This window comes from Watersipora subatra, chromosome 10 (assembly GCF_963576615.1).
Source record: "Watersipora subatra chromosome 10, tzWatSuba1.1, whole genome shotgun sequence".
NCBI classification, from domain to species: domain Eukaryota; kingdom Metazoa; phylum Bryozoa; class Gymnolaemata; order Cheilostomatida; family Watersiporidae; genus Watersipora; species Watersipora subatra.
Genome location: NC_088717.1, coordinates 29,173,674 through 29,196,188, shown reverse-complemented (window position 1 = coordinate 29,196,188; position 22,515 = coordinate 29,173,674). Strand labels below are relative to the sequence as shown.

The following is a 22,515-nucleotide window of genomic DNA, read 5'->3' as shown; positions in this document are numbered from 1 at the left end:
ATCGCTTCATTCCCATTTCAAGCATTTGCTCTATTTGCTCTGTAGCCCTCAGTTCATGTTGAACATACATGTATGTGCCACAAAATGTACATAAATACAATGTATTTGCTGAATCAGTGAGTAAAACAAATAAGTGAGTGCACCAAATTGGTACAAATCAGCAAACGAAAGTTTATCACGCGTGTAAAGCACTCAAAATACGGCCATGACACCAGCGAGATTAAAAAGATGAGCGACAATCAATAGCCTTGGATTTGTGAAAGACGTACCGGGAACCAGTAACCAAATCGATTACATGATTAGCAGATCTGCAAGAATGAAATTGACCAACAAAAACAGTCCCATCAAGAACAATAGCTGAAAACAACAATTAATTAACTAAATAAAGCAAAATTAATAGAAACATTCCTCATTAAATTCCTTTCATAGAGAAAGATAATTGACCAACTAAATGTAGTAGGATTGAAAGTTGTCTACTCTTAAGCTTGACCGAAGACAGAGCTAATTACGCTTAATGAAGCTGTCAGCGTGTAAGTGAGGATAACTCCTGATTGTCTTTTGAATCGCATCATTCAAGTCAACAAGAGGACGATATCTAAAATAATGATAGTTTATTATAGACACCAAAACTGTTAAGAGAAGAGCAAAGTATCACTATAAAGCACCTGCTGTAAAGTGACATAAAATGTTCTTAAAATACAGCTTACTGTCAGTATGTCTGATCAATTATGGGTGGTCTTGGTCCCACATGGGTGACCGAGGGGGTATGAACCTAATACTATAAATTATAATGGCGCAACAGTTAAAGCCTGAGAAAATATTGAGTGAACTAATATTCGAAGGTAAAACACACATTCATTACATGCATTTATTACAATTCTAGAATTCTTTAACAAGATTGAGGAAGACTTTAAAGAATCTATCATTAGAGTTTTCCTATACATTGCAGTATAATGTATTAGCTGACGTCTACTCTCAACTAAATGACTGATCTACAAGCAATATAATAATAATTAATAATATTGTATAATAATATATATCTAGTCTAGTAAGAATAATATATGTATGTATAATAATATATATATCTATTCTAGTGAAAATAATATATGTATGTATAATAATATATATATCTAGTCTAGTAAGAATAATATATATATATGTATAATAATATATGTATAGTTAAATATAGTTTGTATAATAACATATGTATAGTTTAATATAGTTTGTATAATAATATACGTATAGTTTAATATAGTTTGTATAATAATATATGTATAGTTAAATATAGTTTGTATAATAATATACGTATAGTTTAATATAGTTTGTATAATAATATACGTATAGTTTAATATAGTTTGTATAATAATATAAGTATAGTTTAATAAAGTTTGTATAATAATATACGTATAGTTTAATATAGTTTGTATAATAATATACGTATAGTTTAATATAGTCTGTATAATAATATATGTATAGTTTAATATAATTTGTATAATAATATATGTATAGTTTAATATAGTCTGTATAATAATATACATATAGTTTAATATAGTTTGTATAATAATATATGTATAGTTTAATATAGTTTGTATAATAATATATGTATAGTTTAATATAGTTTGTATAATAATATATGTATAGTTTAATATAGTTTGTATAATAATATATGTATAGTTTAATATAATTTGCATAATAATATATGTATAGTTTAATATAGTTTGTATAATAACATATGTATAGTTTAATATAATTTGCATAATAATATATGTATAGTTTAATATAGTTTGTATAATAACATATGTATAGTTTAATATAGTTTGTATAATAATATATGTATAATTTAATATAATTTGTATAATAATATATGCAGTTTAATATAGTTTGTATAATAATATATGTATAGTTTAATATAGTTTGTATAATAATATATGCAGTTTAATATAGTTTGTATAAGGTTTATATAGATATATGTAGCCTAGTAATAATCTTCGCTATAATATGAGCCGTTGGTGATATAAATAATAGTGATGTGTTTTATGTGATATGATATATGGTATATGTGATATGATATATTGTATAATATGTGATATGATATATGATATATTGTATAATATGTGATATGATATGTGATATGATATATGGTACATGTGATATGATATGTAATATGATATATGCGATATGATATGATATATTGTATAATATGTGATATGATATATGATATGATATATTGTATAATATGTGATATGATATGTGATATGATATATGGTATATGTGATATGATATGTAATATGATATATGGTATGATATGTGATATGATAAATGGTATGATATGTGATATAATAAATGGTATGATATGTGATATGATAAATGGTATGATATGTGATATGATATGTGATGTGATATATGGTATGATATGTGATATGATACGTGATATGATATATGGTATGATATGTGATATGATATATGGTATGACATGTAATATGATATATGGTATATGTGATATGATAAATGGTATATGTGATATGATAAATGGCATGATATGTGATATAATATATGGTGTGACATGTGATATGATATGTGATATGATATGTGATATGATATATGGTGTGACATGTGATATGATATGTGATATGAGATGTGATATGATATGTGATATGAGATGTGATATGATATATGGTATGATATGTGATATGGTATGTGATATGATATGTGATGTGATATATGGTATGATATGAAATATGATATGTGATATGTTCCTAGAGTTGCACATGGATGACCAGCACCAGCTGCTCTTAGTCTATATTCTCAACACTGTAGGCAGCTTCATATGTATATATGTATATATGTACATATGTATATATGTATATATGTACATATGTATATAGGTACATATGTATATAGGTACATATGTATATATGTACATATGTATATATGTATATAGGTACATATGTATATATGTACATATGTATATATATACATATGTATAAATGTATATATGTATATATATATACATATGTACATACGTACATATGTATATATATATATACATATGTACATATGTATATATGTACATATATACATATATACATATGTATATATATACATATGTACATATATACATATGTACATATGTATATATATACATATGTACATATGTATATATATACCTATATACATATATACATATGTACATATGTATATATGTACATATGTATATATGTATATATGTATATAGGTATTATGACTGTATGAAGCTGCCAGTCTATAAAGATGGTTATTATAAAAAAGAGAAAAGGGGTGCCTCGAAATTGAACTAAACTGAAAAAATGAGGCATACGTGGTAGGATATAGTCTCATATAAACAAGATAGCTTTTACAAACGGTAACTTTAATTTTGTAATAATGTATAAGAAATACCTTGAAAAAGTAAATTTGAACTTTATATCAAAATTATATGTGACAGGTGAGAATGATCATTATTAAATAATTTCGTTTAAAATCATATATCAATATAGAATAGCAAGTAATAAATACCACATAAAAAAAACATCTTAGCAGTTACAAACTCTTTTGCTACATTTATTTGCTGAGATATAATTAGTTTTCTGAAACTTGGCTATTTCAGACATTTTGGACCATAATTTAAAAATTATTGGTCTAATTGACATGAGATAAAAATGAGATCAATTTTCTTTACAATATGGACTAGTTTAACAAGTGTAAGCGCAGTCATAATACTTTGGTATAAAATCAAAGCATACCTTTTAGCGATCGTTAGCAATCTTGAAAGAAAAAATAAATAAAACAATTTTACTTTTCATATTTCCAGTTTTGAAACGAGTCTAGAGATTGTCCGGATGAAATACAGTTTTCTTTATTTTTTGTAAAAACAAAATTTATTGGTCTACTCCTAGGACAAGTCAAGCCATACCACGTTTTCCTAACGGAGCATCTAACTGATTCTAAACACTATGTTGCCATGGTGCGCAGTACTGCGATGCAGCCCCCTCCGAAGTCGAGGGGATTGTACGTTTCCATGCTGCGCAGTGGTTTTCAGCAAATTAGCCAGAGAAGAGACATTGTATAAATCGAATCGCCTGATGGAGAAATTGAATCGATCATGGATACCGAACGTCGGAAATGGTCTTTTTATGCTTCTGTCATCATTATACTTTTATTTACAATACACATTCACAAGGTTTTACAAACCTTAACACAATTTTTACAAAGTAATATATTTTAATAAGTATTTTTTAAGTAATATATTATTTAAATGTTAATTTAGGACTTGCCACCTATTTTTCGAAAAGTGTTGGCATCGATAACAAAGTCCAGGAAAGTAATCACCTCATCATCCTTGTGGGTGCAGACCATAATTAAATTTAGGTGAAAGAAGATCGAAATAGAAAAAAAAACAAGATTAGCGGGATAACATTTGTACTAGTTTATGGCCCTCGAAGAATCCGTCTCCACGGCATGAGAGCTATGCACAGCCACTGCGCAGTTGCTGTTTCCTTGCTGCGAATTTGCACTGGCTTCGCACTGATCAGTGCGAAGACGCCGTTTCCATGATTCGGAGAGGGCGCAACTCCGAAGCACTGCGCATCATGGAAACGTAGTGATTGTGGCATCCCGTACAGAATATACGTTCCCGAGTGTCACTAGAGTCACTAGAGTCAGTGACGAAAGAGTTGAAAGAAGAAATGACTTACCCTAGTTGAGCCTTGGCTTTGGAACAATTGTAGTAGTGGGCCGTGCCAGCCAAAGCCACTCTAGAAGGTGTAAATGTAGGCTTTAGACAGTAGAATGGGCTAATCATCCAAACAATAGTGGATAGAAGGCAAGCTACAAGCGGATAAAATATAGTCAGACTCATCAAGTAACCTACAACCCTTCACATACTTGACAAGTCTTAGGATTCCCCTCACCCTTTTTTTCAGTCTCTGAATCTAATCTATGAAAACCGGAATAAACACTATGCATTCTCTACCAAGAACACACATCTTCATAAATTCCCTGTCTGAAATATTGTAGAAGCAGACAGCATGCTATGAACATCAGGGCATATATGTGTAGATACCTACATATAACTTATTGTATAAATGAAATGAAGCTTTAGCTAATGTTGTCTCGGAGTGTCGCCTAAGGACAAGTTAGAAAATAAAAAGTTGGAGTGGCTAGAGCCTGCCATGCCACAGTGAGTCAGCATAAAAAACACTAAGTAAATAGTAATTGGATGAAACAAAAGGGCACAATCAGAAAGTTTGTTACAATCCAACCAGCCAATCTAACCTCTACTTACAACTACCTAAATATACAAATTATCGAACAAGCAGCGCAAATGTAACAAATATGGCTCGATTTCTGCCATAATTATAATAGTCTCGCAAAACATGGCAGTTTACTAAGATAAGCGATCATACTAGCCGTGTCTGTCTGAAGCTACGCTAAGAGGTTAGAAAAATGATTGTCGCACGCAAATCAAACTCGGACATTCAGCTCTACAGCCAGACACACTACCAACTGAGCTACTCAACAACTATGCCACCTGGTGGCAAAATTGTACAGATAGTTATTATACATGACGATTGCTCGCAGTGCACCCAACTGCCAGGATAGTGGTTGAAAATAAAATGTAAACCAATGTAAAAATAACCAAAATGTGAGAAGCAATTTAGTTAAGTCCTCATCTAGTTTAGGTTCAAATGAATATAGAATGCCGAGTTATTTCCGCCTTCTTGTCCTTGATAGTCGCCTATGCATTCCGGGATCCGCACTTCAGGTGTCTCTAAAGTAAAACTGACAACAAAAACTATTTTTATTGATTATCATTGCTCTATTAATCTATTACCATACAATTTAGTTTTTTACATTTAAATATTAATATAATGCAATTGTTTTAATGCTATAAATTTTCTGAAGTGTTTTATAATTAAGCTTTTAAGCTACGAACAGCCAAAAAACAATGAATCGTTTTTTTGGGATGTTAGTAGCTTAAGAAACAATTGGGCAAAAAACAATGAATTGTTTATTTGCCCATTTTTTTGTTTTTTGATAAAACAATTTTTTCCATTATAGACAGTTTTGAGATACGAAGCAAATATCGGAACCAATCAATTTTGTATGTATAGGTGTGACTATATTTTCACAAGTGTACTTCCTTTCACAAGTGTACTTCCTGAACGTTAATAAAAACATACCACTATATATTCTCTTGGTCTAAACTCCGTTACAAAGATGTAGCTAAAAGGAATTCAAAATGGAGGCATATCAATACAAACTCAGGGCAGATAACTACTTGTAATCGAGCTGATTGAAGATCTGCTATCATACATAAGTCACAGCCATAGACAGTCTTAGTAGCCTCAACTGACTGCAAGAGATGAACACATATGACATATACCGTATGACATATACCGTATGACAGATACCGTATGATATATACCGTGTGACATATACCGTATGACATATACCGTATGACATATAGCGTATGACGTATACCGTATGACGTATACCGTATGACGTATACGTATGACGTATACCGTATGACGTATACCGTATGACATATACCGTATGACGTATACCGTATGACGTATACCGTATGCCGTGTACAGTATGACATATACCGTATGACATATACCGTATGACATATACCGTATGACATATACCATATGACATATACCATATGACATTTTCAAAGGAGGCTATCAAAAACGACTCATAGAAATGCCTAGACAGCCAATCAGAATGTATCTAAATCAACTAATGTTTTCACTCACAATCTCTGTATAGTAAGAATAATGGAACATTTAAAAGCTAGCGCAGGAAACTTGCCTATATAGTAAACTAGATTGTATGGCAGGTGATACTTAGGAGCCGAGTAGCCAAGACCAACTACGATCTTTCCAAGAAAGTCCCAGAAAGCTACAGGTTCATCGTTTGTGATATGATAAACCTACAATTAGAAATGAGAAAAAATTAAACATGAAAATGATTGCGAGATGTAATGGAGGAAGATATAAAGTTATAAATAAGTTATATATGAGCAGGGCTTTATAAATATACAACATATAAATGTATATTATGTTTATAACAACCATAGTTATATATGAGCAGGGCTTTATAAATATACAACATATAAATATATATTATGTTTATAACAACCATAGTTATATATGAGAAGGGCTTTATAAATATACAATATATAAATATATATTATGTTTATAACAACCATAGTTATATATGAGCAGGGCTTTATAAATATACAACATATAAATATATATTATGTTTATAACAACCACAGTTATATATGAGCAGGGCTTTATAAATATACAACATATAAATATATATTATGTTTATAACAACCATAGTTATATATGAGCAGGGCTTTGTAAATATGCAATATACAATATATAAATATATATTATGTTTATAACAACCATAGTTATATATGAGCGGGGCTTTATAAATATACCATATATAAATATATATTATGTTTATAACAACCATTATTATATATGAGCAGGGCTTTATAAATATACCATATATAATATCTATAACAACCATTACGTCATTCTTACGCCTTAAAAGATTGCTTAAGATTAGCTTGTATTTTTATTGCGCATCAAAACCCTCCTAAATAATGGTTTGGGGGAAACTTGCAGAGAGTGGCAGTACTTCATGATTAAACCACCTACAGGCATAAACAGCTTTCTGTCAAAAATATTTTATACATTTTTGCATAATTTAGCTGATTATTGAATTGCCTAAAACTCTGTCGGTTTCAATGGTATGCATTGCACCCATAGTTAAACATCCCACTTGTAACTTCAATTACATCCCTGGCTAGCCAGGTTGACACCTTCTCTCTAATAACCCTGCCTTTCTTCGCCCTCCTTTCACACCTCTCAACTAAGCATATTAACTGCATTACACGATAGCAATAACAATAATAATAGCGATAACAATAACAAGAGCAGAATCAAAGCTATTCCATTACCTCTTCTTGCCAATTTAAAAAACAACGCATTCTCAATCACGTGAATTGAGGTTGAAGGACTCGAGCTGTCGAGCACTAGCAGTAGCCAACAGTTGAGTATGATTGTAACATATCTTCATTTTGAACCGTTTAAGTAGAAGCCAGCCACCAGACAGCCATGAACTGAAGCAGAATTTATCACACATTTTGCTTCAAACCAGCCGCTGACTACGGGCAGCGCATTGAGAAATGATGATCTTCCTATGTAAATAACTCTTAGCTGAGAACCATTGGCAGACAATGGTTCTCAGCATAAAAACCATAGTCTGCCAAAACTCTCATTTTTACTTTTTAGAAACACAAAGATTCGCCAAACAAGAAGTACCAAAGTTTTAATACCATAGAAATACACACTGGCACAAATTCACTGCGTTTTCATGCTTCAAGTAGGTTTGGAGTTGCTTCCACTCCAAATCATAGAAACGCTCACTGCTGATGAACAAGAATTGATAATACCTGGCGAAGCTCTCCCATGTAGAGGTAAATAACATCAACACAATCACACGGGTCTCTGCTATGAAAAAGTTCTACTGCTACTCAGTACTGTTTCTGTTTGATTTTTTTCTTTTACATTAATATTTACATGCCAAGGATGGGCTGCTTGTGCGAGCATGAGGAAATAACTCCTTGTTAGTGCAACTAGTTGATTGCAAGTAAATTGAAACGTGTCTGTGGCCCAAAAATGAGTCTACTTTAGCAAGTTTTCTTTTGAGAAATACATGGCGAATCTTGGAGAGATCTATAATGCAAATACATGGCGAATCTTAGAAAGATCTATAGTGGAAATACATGGCGAATCTTAGAAAGATCTATAGTGCAAATACATGGCGAATCTTAGAAAGATCTATAGTGGAAATACATGGCGAATCTTAGAAAGATCTATAGTGCGAATACATGGCGAATCTTAGAAAGATCTATAGTGGAAATACATGGCGAATCTTAGAAAGATCTATAGTGCAAATACATGGCGAATCTTAGAAAGATCTATAGTGCAAATCTGAATCATTGAAACTTTAAACCCATTTGAAACATTGCACATGGGAGATCCTCTCATGGCACTTTTTACATTGCAAGTAAACTCAGCAGAAACTAAACCTGTTTGGTATTGTGCAGGCATAGCGTTGGTTATCTATCCGCTAATTCCTGAATATAGAAACTCGTTATTTAAATGTTTGCCTTTGTTCCCCCTCATACTGTAAGGTCACTCATCTGAACACTCAGTCAAATACAAAGCTGTTGTTTTGCTTAAGTTACAAATATGCAATATTAAAATACCTGTCCCTATGACGTCATCAGTAGACATGAGTTGATGTGGTGATTTGATGACCTTATAAGGAATCACTGCTAAATCTATTACCCAAAATGCAACTTTCTGTGAGGAAAACTTGCTACCACAATATTACCACAAAATCATCAAATTTTCATCGATCAAATGTAGCTATGCTAATGACCAGCCTCACTTCCCAGCCACGTTAATAATTATTCATGCGCAGCCTTTACCGAATATAAAACATAACATAGTTACCTCACCGCTAGCCACGCCCTTGCCTCCATCGACCTGTTCAAGGTGTTCTTCGGCTAACAAATGTCCATGAACCACATTCTCAACGTAGGTAAAGTCTACCATGTTTTTACCATTGCTAAAATAAGTAATTATAAAACAGTAATAGCATGAAATTCAGGGTTGTCTGCTCATTTAATGTGTGTGATGCAGAAGAAGACAAATCTAAACACTATTTACCTATATTATAGTCTAGTCACATCTCGAGATGAGCTTAATGCGATGTGGAACTGAGCTCGTATGTCAATTTTCTTGCATAAAATAACTAAATACGAATTAATTCGTTACCATACTATAAAAAAATGCCTAAAACAGAATATTCACAATTGAAAAAACATATTTTCAATAGTTGTAATTTACTACCTTCGCTCACAAAGTAACAAATACCTACTTAGTTATTATAAACCACAATAAATTGTAACATTACTATGTACAGTAGTACTGTATGAAGTTCTTACCTTCGAGACAGATGGAGTGGCTAATGGCAGTATGAGAAAGATTTGACAGCGACGCATTCGATACACTAGGCTTTTGTGATGCGTAGGAAACTTTGAATTTACCTTAAACGACCTTACTAAATACATACACTTGAATCTAAATACATATACATGATCACAGAAACCATGGTTAAGTCGGGATTGTAAGATTTGGAGTTATCTACATTAGCAGAAGGAGAAAATTCTCAAAGTTATTTTGCAAAAAAGATTTTGATTCTAGCTTAATTACAGCAGATTTTATGGTCAATAAACTGAATGCGCGTTTACCATTAGTGCGAAAACATAGTTCCGAGAAAACTGGCGTTAAAGTTTGAGAAATGAAAACCAATGCACAATTTTGCTTACATTTCAAAACGCCATACCCTAGCAACCAATATCAAGAAGTTGTGATATTGATCTAGATTTCTGTGTTTATATCCAAAAGATTATGGTGAATTTAAAAATCTAAACAGATTTTAGCTCGTTGTCATAGAAATTGTAGTATATTTATAAGAAAATGTATTACTTAATTTTGCAGATATTGAAAACGGCTTGGCAGTATCGCGATATCGGGCACAGCAAGGTCATCAACAAAATCTTTTAAAAAATAACAACAGTAACATATTGCACACCATCGGTCACTATATACTTCGATCTTATAAATTCGAATAATTATTCTTATACTTAAATCTGATAATCATCTTATAAAATCGAATAATTATTCTTATAATTAAATATTGTAATAATCTTGTAAGAATTGTTAGGAAAATATCATCGTAATTCCCTTTACTTTCACTGCTTTTGACATCAGTTGGAATACCAAAGTACTCATTATCAGTGTCCAAAATGTCAGAGCGATCTTTAAAATCGGCAAGAAAGAAACGATTATATCTATCGGATGCCATTTTTCAGTATTTCCTGTTTAGCTTAGCAACGGTTTTAAAGGGGTTTTTCCGAGGGTTAAAGACTTCTATTGGCTAAACTGACTTCAGATTCAGAAAGATCACTCTTTGATTGGTCCAGATGCATGTGTTACAAAAATCGTTACCAATATTATAAATTCAGTTGGTGCAACATCAAAGTCGGATAACTCAACTTCGTGATTTGCGTGCGACTTAACCATGGTTTCTGTGACCGCGACACAAATGTATTTACTAAATACACTTGAATCTAAGTTCTTATCTTTTGCTAAACTTAAATCTAATTTTGTCTTCGTTTTAATTTTTTATTATTTGTTTCCGGCATGAGGGTTTTTGCCTCGCTTTTACTACAACTTTTAGCTGGCCTTTTTATAACTTTTTCCTAAGTGATCCGAGAAGAAATATCGAGCGATACTGTTTTCGAAAGTGGCCATGTAGTAGCTATCAAGAAATGACTCGTTTGCTCATATCTCAAGGTAGAAACTTGCTCGAAATTTTGTTCGTATCGCAAATTTCTCGTATGTTGGGGTACTCATACACCAAGGTATGACGGTGTTACTATTTGATGAATAAGTATGAAACACGGCTATGTAGCAAAGCTGTTGCGGTGATTTAATTGATACATCTGACATGTCTGCAAAAGCATCTGTAATACTCTGATAAGACTAACAGCATAGGTTATAGATCAAGTTCATTAAAGTCATGTGGTTGTGAATTAGCATACAGGATGTATGCAGTGTACATGGCATGCAACTAACGTGTCATAGAGTGCATATAGCATACAGCCGACACGTAACACTGCAGAAGTGTCAATCAGTTAGCCGGAAACTATGTTTAAGCCGATTACAAACATTGCTACGTACTGCTTCGAATAAATGGCACGCTATGCAGGCATGACACATTTAATGGCAGGTGTAACATATCATAAGTATGACATGTTACATGGCAGGTATGACATGTCACATGGCAGGTATGACATGTCACATGGCAAATATGACATGACACAAGTCTGGTATGACATTTCACTAGTCAGGTACATGTATGAAATGTCAAAAACAGGTGTGACATGTCACAAGACAGGTACATGTATGACATACCACAAGTCAGGTATGACATGTCACAAGCCACGTATGACATGTCACAAGTCAGCTATGACATGTCACATGACAGGTATGACATATCCCATGATAGGTATGACATGTAACAAAACAGCTATGACATGGTGTATGTGACTTGCTGAGGCCATAACACCTACATGTAGATCATGACCGAACTCACTCCTCTAAGCACTGCGGCGTAACTCTATTGAATGAACTTCTTACCCGATGGTGAATTTCAATTTTCCTTTTCTCGCTGTATCTACTGTGATGGGTACCAGCTGGGGGTCTCGTGGACCAAATATGCCATGAGGTCTTATAGCTGTTGTGTAGAGAGTGTCTGAGTTGGCTTCCAAAACTAACTTAAATGTAAATAACCGATAATCACTTTGAGACGCTGAATGGTCCAAAGATACAGCAAGGAACTCAATAGTATATAAATTACAGCTACCGTGATAAAGATACTTGAGAGTCTCGGGTTACGATGAGATACTCAAAAGCTTAACCATCAGTGAAATATTTGATAGCATAATTGGAGTATGAACTAAGCACTAAGTACTTAGCAGATACTTATTATACATGACGATCTCTTACGATGCATCGGACTGGGAGCATCGGACTGGGAGCATCGGACTGGAAGCATCGGACTGGGAGCATCGGACTGGAAGCATCGGACTGGAAGCATCGGACTGGGAGCATCGGACTAGAAGCATCAGACTGGAAGTATCAGACTGGGAGCATCGGACTGGGAGCATCGGACTGGGAGCATCGGACTGGGAGCATCGGACTGGAAGCATCGGACTGGGAGCATCGGACTGGGAGCATCGGACTGGAAGCACCGGACTGGTAGCATCGGACTGGAAGCATCGGACTGGGAGCATCGGACTGGAAGCATCAGACCGAAAACATCGGATTGGGAGCATCAGACCGGGAGCATCGGACTGGAAGCATAGGACTGGGAGCATCGGACTGGAAGCATCGGACTGGAAGCATCGGACTGGGAACATCGGACTGGGAGCATCGGACTGGGAGCATCGGACTGGAAGCATCGGACTGGGAGCATCGGACTGGGAGCATCGGACTGGGAGCATTGGACTGGAAGCACCCCGGACTGGTAGCATCGGACTGGAAGCATCGGACTGGGAGCATCGGACTGGAAGCATCAGAACGAAAACATCGGATTGGGAGCATCAGACCGGGAGCATCGGACTGGAAGCATCGGACTGGGAGCATCGGACTGGAAGCACCGGACTGGTAGCATCGGACTGGAAGCATCGGACTGGGAGCATCGGACTGGAAGCATCAGACCGAAAACATCGGATTGGGAGCATTAGACCGGGAGCATCGGACTGAAAGCATAGGACTGGGAGCATCAGACTGGAAGCGTCGGACTGGGAGCATCGGCCTGGGAGCATCGGACTGGGAGAATCGGACTGGAAGCATCGGATTGAGAGTATCGGATTGAGAGCATCGGACTGGGAGCATCGGACTGGAGCATCGGACTGGGAGCATCGGACTGGGAGCATCGGACTGGGATCAACGGACTGGGAGCATCGGACTGGGAGCATCGGACTGGGAGCATCAGACTGGGAGGGTACTAATAATATGTTTATATTAAGGACTTGAACTAACCTGCTCTTGGATAGCCTTCGTCTCAGTGTAGTAATCTAGAGGTCGTTTGGCGTATGGCATGTCCTCAGAGGCATTGACGATATCCAGCCCTTCATACAAAACTGATGCACTGCTGGTCAACACTAGTTTCTACAACGTAAGAGCAAAGCAAAACTTATCCGTGAAAACTAAAATACAATGTACTAAACTAATCATAGATAAAGAAAGCAATTGAAGATGACCAACCATATTATACTGATCTCCTATCACAGCGTGATTTAAATCAGCATTTATTGCAAACTAGAGACGGGTATGCATAAACAACTTAACTAGTAAAGACAAATACCATCTATACCTTCACTATTAGAGACAAGTACCACCTATACCTTCACTAGTAGAGACAAATACCAACTATACCTTCACTAGTAGAGACAAGTACCATCTATATCTTCACTAGCAGACACAAGTACCAACTATACCTTCACTAGTAGAGACAAGTACCATACAGTCAAACATGGATAACTCGCTCACGGATAGCTCGAACACATGGTTAACTCGAATGGTTTCTTGGGCCCGTTCCCACGTAATGATAAATTGCTATAGATAACTCGACCTCAACTCTGTTAACTCAAACAGTTTTTTGCTCAATGGCTACCGAGACGGTTGTTATCGCTTTAGAAAATCACTTTATTCCAAGTCATAGAGGTAAACCTCAACTTTTCGTAAATCATAGGCGTCGTTATTACTACCGTCGGCAAAATATTTTTGTCAACGACTTTTCTAAAGGTTTGGTGAATTTTGATTTTTACCAAACATCCGCTTAGCGATCGCCTTTCGGAAGCATGGAAAAGTGAGGTGACCTTCGCATAAATTTCAAGAAAAATCGGCAAAATTGATCTCGGTTAAAACGCTCAAAAGAAAAAGATGTCTTTTCTTCTGAGCATTTCCACAACGATCAAGTTTTGCCAATTTTAATCTAAAAAACGTCCTGGCAATAACATCACCTCAAACAACAAAACAATCTCAAGTGATAGAAAAAGCTCCTATATTTTTTGATAAAAAAGTTTTAAACTTTACATTAGAAGCATTTAATTTGAAACAAGCCATTTATGCTTTTGATTTCTATTATAGTTTGTATATGTGCATGTATCTACTAACAAATAAATACATGGACTTGTGACAGTGCTCTGATAATTTGAACGCTCTGATAACTTGAACACTTTCGCTCGGTCCCGTGAAGTTCGAGTTATCCATGTTTGACTGTATATACCTTCACTAGTAGAGACAAGTACCATCTATACCTTCACTAGTAGAGACAAGTACCATCTATACCTTCACTAGTAGAGACAAGTACCTTCTATACATTCACTAGTAGAGACAAGTATCACCTATACCTTCACTTTAGCATATCGGCAGCACCTGATGACATTTTCTGTGCCAGTCACATTTACTAGATAAAACAGTGCTTTGTTGTTTGATGCGGGTGATGGAGAGGCACAGTGGAACACAGTCTCTATCTCGTTGAGAGCAGGCCGCAAGTCCTGCAAATTGAAAAAATCTATTTAACTGACACTTGACAAACATTATTTACACTCAGTTTACAAAACAGACTAATCTAGGCAGAGCGGTGTATCAGTGACACCCATAGATAGGTTATATATAGTATGTGTACTACAATGGAGGTGTATCTATAACACCTATAGATTAGTGTTTTCTGACGCTCGTAGTACAATGTATAATACCACCTATGATATGAAGTTTATTTTAGACTCATGTATTAATATAGTTTTGCCAACATTGTATATTTAATGATATCTACTAAATGGCAATCGTTGTCTGTCTGTCTATCCGCCTTATAGAGCGGTCTTTCCTTTTTTGGTCGTACAAATTTCGGTCGTACGAAGCAAACTGAATTAATATGAGTAGTAAATATCGTAATTTCGGACTATTAGCCGCTACTTTTGTCTGACAATTTGAGCCACGCGGCTTATATAAAGGTGTGGCAATTCTGTTGTCTTTCTTTTACCGCTAGAGCGCATTAACCGAAATCTCCGGTTAGCACGTTTTTTTAAACAGCAAAGTTGTTGCCGTGTTAAAAAGCACCGTCCTGAGTTCTGCGGCCTATACAAAGGTGTCTATACAAGGTCTGATCCAAAAGTTCCCGGAATGGAGTTGTATACTCGTGCATATTCACACGATGAAAAAACCCACTGCAGGGTTGGCTGGGAAACACTTCTGGAGTGTTGTCACAAAATTTCAGGTTGCTATGACGATGCGTTCTCATGTGAGCTAACGATATGTCAAGGTCTGTCCGGTGCTTCCGTCTTTTCTTTTTTTTAAATTTATCGTCATGTCTAATAAACCAGAACAGCACATTTGCATTAAATTTTGTGTGAAATTAGGAAAAACAAGGATATTACGACCTTTAAAATAAAGTTTTGATGAGTCCTGAAAGCTTCCTTAAAATCGTTGCAAGCGTGCATCCTGAGCTCGTTTTGGTCATCAGTTAGTAAGCTTGGCATGGACTTTGCTGCGACTCATTTAATTTGTTAAAAAATTGTTTAAATTGTCAGTTAAAACTTTTTGAACAATTCCAAAACTAAGTCCAGTCTCTCAAGATATCTCTAATGGTTAAACGTCAATCTGGCATGACTAGTGACCTCACACTGTCAATTTACGAGCAGGTTCTTGCCGACGCTGGTCTGCCAGACCTCGCGTCATCTTCAGTGTTGTCTCTACCTTCACAAAAACGTTTGTATCACTCAAAAATTTGTGTTTTCTTTAGACCAGCATCTTCAAAAGCAATAGTTAACATTTCAACTGTCTGAGTACTTGTTTTCGCTAATTTCGCCCAAAATTTAATGCAAATACGCTGTTCCGATTGATTAGGCATGACGATAAATTTGTTAAAAAAAAGACGGAAGCACCAGACAGACCTTGACATATCGTTAGCTCACATGAGAACGCATTGTCATAGCAACCTGAAATTTTGTGACAACACTCCAGAGGTGTTTCCCAGCCAACCCTGAAATGGGTTTTTCCATCGTGTGAATATGCACGAGTATACAACTCCATTCCGGGAACTTTTGGATCAGACCTCATACAGCTATACAAATATATTACTCATTAAATAAAATAAATTAATGAGTAGTGATTTACATGCAATTAATATTTACTGCCAACGTGTACCGCAAAGGTCACGTAACCGTTGGAAAAACGCAGTTTTAACCTATAAAATTTCCACATCAAAAAGGTAAGTGTTTCTTATACAATGTTGTATTGTCTATAAAATGCCACACTTTCAATACATAACCCTTTCACTTGCGTTCATGTACAAATTTAGCTATCGGCCAACTGCCAACCATTTTGCCGATACTGCTTCATATGTATACAATATTTTTTTAATTTCATACTCCTAGAACGTTTGCTTTGGTTATATATTTCATTTTGCCAACATGTTAACAAGCATTACTATGCAGAAAAATTCATTGTATCTATACTCTGTGCATTGATAAAGCGATGTGAAGCTACAATGCTAAAACGATCCTCTACAATGTTCCTTATTCTTACAAAACCATTACTTACCATTACGCATTTAATGAACTTGCACAAAAAAATCTTCGTTTTCAAGTTGGAAATTCTCGAACAAAGATTTAAAATTAAACTTTAGGCTAATTTTAAAGAGAAACCTTAGGGCAACACTGTCACTACCATAAAAGTCCTAAAGACCGTTGGTTATGTTATCAACGAATAACAAAATTCAGTTACTAGCAATTGCCGGTAAAATCGCAAAAATGCGTCCACGCGGTCGACCATAGAAAACGCATAAATGAGTCTACTTCAGTGAAAGGGTTAAAAACGTTGGATTTGCCACTGTTTGTGATAGTAAACATGTTCATTTCCTTCGGCAGCCGAGTTACTTTTACTTTTGTTTCAGCTACGAGTACACAGAACTACAGCTACTACAGAACTTGCACCTGTACTGCTACTGCGTTTTACCTACTAAGCTTCTACATCGAAAAGGTTAGTACTTCTCATTCAATGTTGTATTGCCTGTGAATTGCCATATCTCAACTACTTAATAACGTTGGATTTGCCGCTGTTCGTGATAGTGGGACATGTTCATTTCCTTCAGCAGCTGAGTTACTAATCTTTTTTCAGCTACGAGTAGGCCTACTGTAACTTACTACTAAAGAACTTGCACGAGTACTCCGAGGGTTGCAATAGGCGATTGTGAAAAGAAAGAGTGCAGCTGGTATCGACTTACTGTCACCCTGCTTTAGCCATGACCAGCTGTACGTCGCCTGCTCAAAAGTAGGCACAAGCCGAAAACTGTTTGTTCATACACCCGACAGAAAAACCAAAAATGTTGTCTATCCGCAAGTGTTGCATTGAACTAACATTGTGTTATTGTTATGTCATGCTATTTTCTTCATGTTCTGCTATACCACATGCAGCATTTTCTAACATATTTTTCAGTATACAGTCATACTTCAACTTACGAGCTTAATGCGTTCCGAGACTGAGCTCGTATGTCAATTTACTCGCATGTTGGTACAATTTATTTATATATAGAACAATTAAATATATATTTATTGGTTTCCATACTCTGAAAAATGCAAATAAAACACTCAAAACAAGATATTGTAACAGAAAGAACATGTTGGTTATTGTCCTAACTTATCACTTGCTTTCAAAAAGCAACAAATAAAAAATAATGCAAGGAAATGTGTTAAATTAAAATGTAAAATTAAATACATACAATAGCAGCTAACGCTAGCATTTGCCAGAGAGAGATATACTGTATATATAAGTTATCCTTCATTACAACAGTTGACTTTGATAAATTTGGATTTTATCAAAGTCTTAAAAGACAAACTTAGAAGCAAATCTAAAAGCAAACTTTCATTTTCAACTTAACGTAATTAAAATTTCTTCGGCGTTCATATAATAGTTAGAAGTTTTTCGCTAGTTAGCTAATTTTTCCTTTGTTTCGCTTTCATGACTAGCCGGCCGTTTTAAGATCAACCTATCTAAGGACGTTTGCCTTTGTCACCCTTTCAACATGTTGCGATTAGGACGAACACAGGTGTAGTCACAAAGGTTTAATGCTCGACCACTAGCCAACTTGTCCGAATGTCTATTTTTATAGTTTTGATAGATAGCACCGGCTTTTTCAAATAGCGTCATTTCAGTTACGCTGTCACCGGCCAATTGTTTATCTTTTATCCAATGCCTGAGCGGTCTCTCCATCAGTGGTGGTGAAGATCGCTGCGCCGTTTAGAAACTGCGGTTAGTCATTTTGCGAGCTAAATGCCCTGAATATAATCCTTCTGTTTGATAATTGTGGATGTATTTCTGTCATATTGCTGAGCTAGCTCAATCGTGCATACACATTTCGCATATTTTTCAATAACTTTCCGTTTAATATCAATTGTTATCATTTGCTTTTTCTTTGCATTATTTTTCATTTTACTGGCAAACTTTCGGTCTACGCACAGTACTTCTAATTCACATAACTCTGCACTGAAAAGCGCGCACAAAAACACGGTACCAAAGTATAACCTGTGCAGTTGAAAAATACAGATTGATGCTGTTGTCATAAAACACCTCCGACATACTTGGCAACTGACTCACGTGCTCGTATCTCAAACATGGCTCGTATGTTAGTGCTAAAACTTGCTTAAAAGCTGGCTCGTATCTCAAGTTTCTCGTACGTTGGAGCACTCGTAAGTTGAAGTATTACTGTATATATATTTTCATGCATTTGTTTTCCTTGTTGTATCTCATACAAAGGCTATCATGTTGGCGCTATGTTTTATTATTGTAAAGTGCTAATGCTCTATCTGCCTTGACATCATACTGTCTGTGCTGCTATACATATAAATTTTATCGACACAACCTCATTACTGTTTGTATATACCATGTCAAAACACAGGCTATAGACGAAAAACTGGTGAGCTATGATTAGCGTTTTAAGCATGTAGAAGTCTTCATTCAATAAATGCTGCCGATAGCAAAATATTTTGTATACTTTTGTAAAAGATGCAAAACTTTTCAATACTGCCAGCTTGAAGAACTTCAGTTTGCCTAGCAATGTCAATTTCATTATCAGTTCTCTGTACACAAATAGGGCAACTCCGATTTGAGTGGTTTGAGACTGATGCATTGTAGACTAGCTGTAAAACGTATTGCAGATTTACATTGTTCTCCCCAACATTATTGACATATATGACTGCATATGTGTATGCATAGTGTGATCAGAGCAAAAAATATCAGTAACCTGCACATTTGGAGTTGTTTTACAGTATGAAAGACAACTCTCAATAAACCTCTTGCTGTACATGAATCTGTTCCCATGGAGGGTAATACAGCTAGCGGTTTGGGCCGTGGCGTCACTCGGGGATGCACGGGAGACCTTTCTCGCCCCAAGTGCAGCAAGAGTATACAGACGCAGCTTTCCGGATGAACGAGTTGGCGAGTGCGAGGCGATTGATTGCGAAGCGATTGAGCGCTAGGCGATTGATTGCGAGTGTGAGGCGATTGATTGCGAGTGTGAGGCGATTGATTGCGAGTGCGAGGCGATTGATCGCAAAGCGATTGAGTGCGAGGCGATTGAGTGCGAGGCGATTGATTGTGAGGCAATTAATTGCGAAGCAATTTATTGTGAGGCGAGTGCAAGGCGATCGATTGCGAGGCGGGTGCGGGCCGATTGATTGCGAGGCGAGTGCAAGAGCGCGATAGTCAACTGCTCGGCGGGTAAAGACTGGTCAGGCAAGGCGGGGCCTCGGCGGCAGAAGTGCTCGATCGTCAATTGCAAATATAGACAGGTATGAATGGATGCATGAACCTAGACACATGAATCTAGAATATTTACTAGATTTTACACGCATCTAGCTGTAAAACACATTTCAGATTTCCGTTGTTCTCCCCAACATTATTGACATGTATATGTGTATGCATATTCAGGGCAACAATTTCAGTAGACAATTTACATAATAATACATCAGGGTAACAATTTCAGTAGACTGCATATTTGGAGTTGTTATACAGTATGAAAGACAACTCTCAATAAACCTTATGCTGCGCGTGAATCTGTTCCTGTAGGAGGGTAATGCAGCTAGTATAACCTAAAATAGAGTTTGCTTTCAATGTTGAGTTACAGTCGCATTCATTTGAGTATACAATAAAATCAATAATACAGCGCCATTACATTTTTTCATAAAACCAAGATAGCTATGCATTCGGATCTAGTTTGATACAATATAATGGAATGCATAGTGCTGCTAATGTATCATGAGTCAATTGTAGCAGTTGTTTCATTACTAAATTTACACTTACCTCAAATTTGCAAAGATCCCCCCTGATATATTCTACTTCCACTGCCGCTGTCCAAGAGGGTAACATATCGAACACTCTTACCACCCAGCCATCTTTGATCAGCCTCTCTACAAGATGAAGGCCCAAGAAGCCTGCACCACCAATCACTAAAGCTCTCCTCATCTTCTCATGAATATCTGAAAACAAGGCAATCATGTATATCCATACCCTTGCAGGAATAGCGTGTACGGCAACCAAGTGATAATGCAATCTAGTGTTCAACTTATTATTCGCTAGCCAACTCATATAAGCTTATAGCTATATTTATTCGTCATTCTATCCTTTAAACTGCGGTCTCTTCAAATTGGCTTGGGCAGCACATACCCTCCTGAAAATCTTTTGCGTGTACAGTGTATATAACAATTAGTACTTCGACCAGCTAGGCATCTTAGAGTATGCGTCCATTATTTTCTTACGAGTTAGGTGTTATGTCATTCGAAAGAGACGTCGAGACATCAGACTACGACTTTTAAGGAGGTAAAGACTTTTATACTAAGTGGAGAGGATAAGCATTCAGCACAGAACAGTTCATACGACCAACTTATTGACCAATCCGAGCCTCACATTCAAACTCGAGCAAACAGTAAAGGACTACCATCATTCGTACACGCCACTAAAAGTGAATACTTCCACAGTTTTCTACCTAGAACTATAAGAGACATTAAAATTCCTACAAATAGCCAATCAGCTAAAGCACTATAAACTTATATAGAAAGTTAAGCTTGCACCACTGACTGTCACTTAACTCAATTGCTCGAAAATTGAAAACCACTGACAAAATAAATTAAATCATATGAGGTACACCGCTTCCACATTAAGTGGTCTAATGGAAAAACAACTACGAGGTAATATAGCAAGGGTGCTCAGTTAGTTTTTTTCAGAGTTCGCGACTGTGAGTCTATAGCGTCAGGATCTTTAAAAATACAATCAATTATTCAATTGCCAACTTGCTCATATGAAAACTGTGTAATCTATATTGTACTATTTACATTACTTAATTAGTTTAAATTAATTCAGACGATAGGATAACGAGAAATAATTATGCCTTGAATTTTTTATGAGGTAGTTGAAGTTTTTACGCAGCGACCGCTACAGAAAGCAATGATGGGAAAGCTGTCTATTAGACCGAGCGGGAAACAATAGAGCGGGAAACAATAGCCCCGTATATCCCAACTTCGGATTTATTAAGTTTCAGCAACGGCAAGGTCGTCAGAAGTCGGCTGATCAGTAAATTCACCAATTAATGAGTAGTATTTCGTAGATCAGCCAATTATAGCACAGGTGAAGATCATAAAATTTTAGCTTTTTTGGGCATCACTTCGCAAGACAATATAAAACCAATGTTTTCAATATGTTCATAGACGTATAGATTCTAAACAACTTTTTTGGGTAAATTTTATAGTAGTGAAACAGTGGTCCAAAACTTACATGC

General features: G+C 35.7%; 1 protein-coding gene across 1 annotated transcript; it reads right to left on the bottom strand.

The window, feature by feature from the left end:
• Positions 1–87: 87 nt before the first annotated feature.
• On the bottom strand, positions 88–21,215 carry LOC137405576 (sterol-4-alpha-carboxylate 3-dehydrogenase, decarboxylating-like). The gene is made up of 8 exons (XM_068091870.1): positions 21,045–21,215; positions 15,098–15,244; positions 13,725–13,853; positions 12,318–12,454; positions 9,564–9,678; positions 6,835–6,955; positions 4,713–4,845; positions 88–595 (listed from the first exon to the last, which is right to left on the bottom strand). The coding sequence occupies exons 1-8, from the start codon at positions 21,204–21,206 to the stop codon at positions 502–504; spliced, it is 1,038 nt and encodes a 345-aa protein (XP_067947971.1). The 5' UTR covers positions 21,207–21,215; the 3' UTR covers positions 88–501.
• Between the last annotated feature and the right edge of the window lie 1,300 nt (positions 21,216–22,515).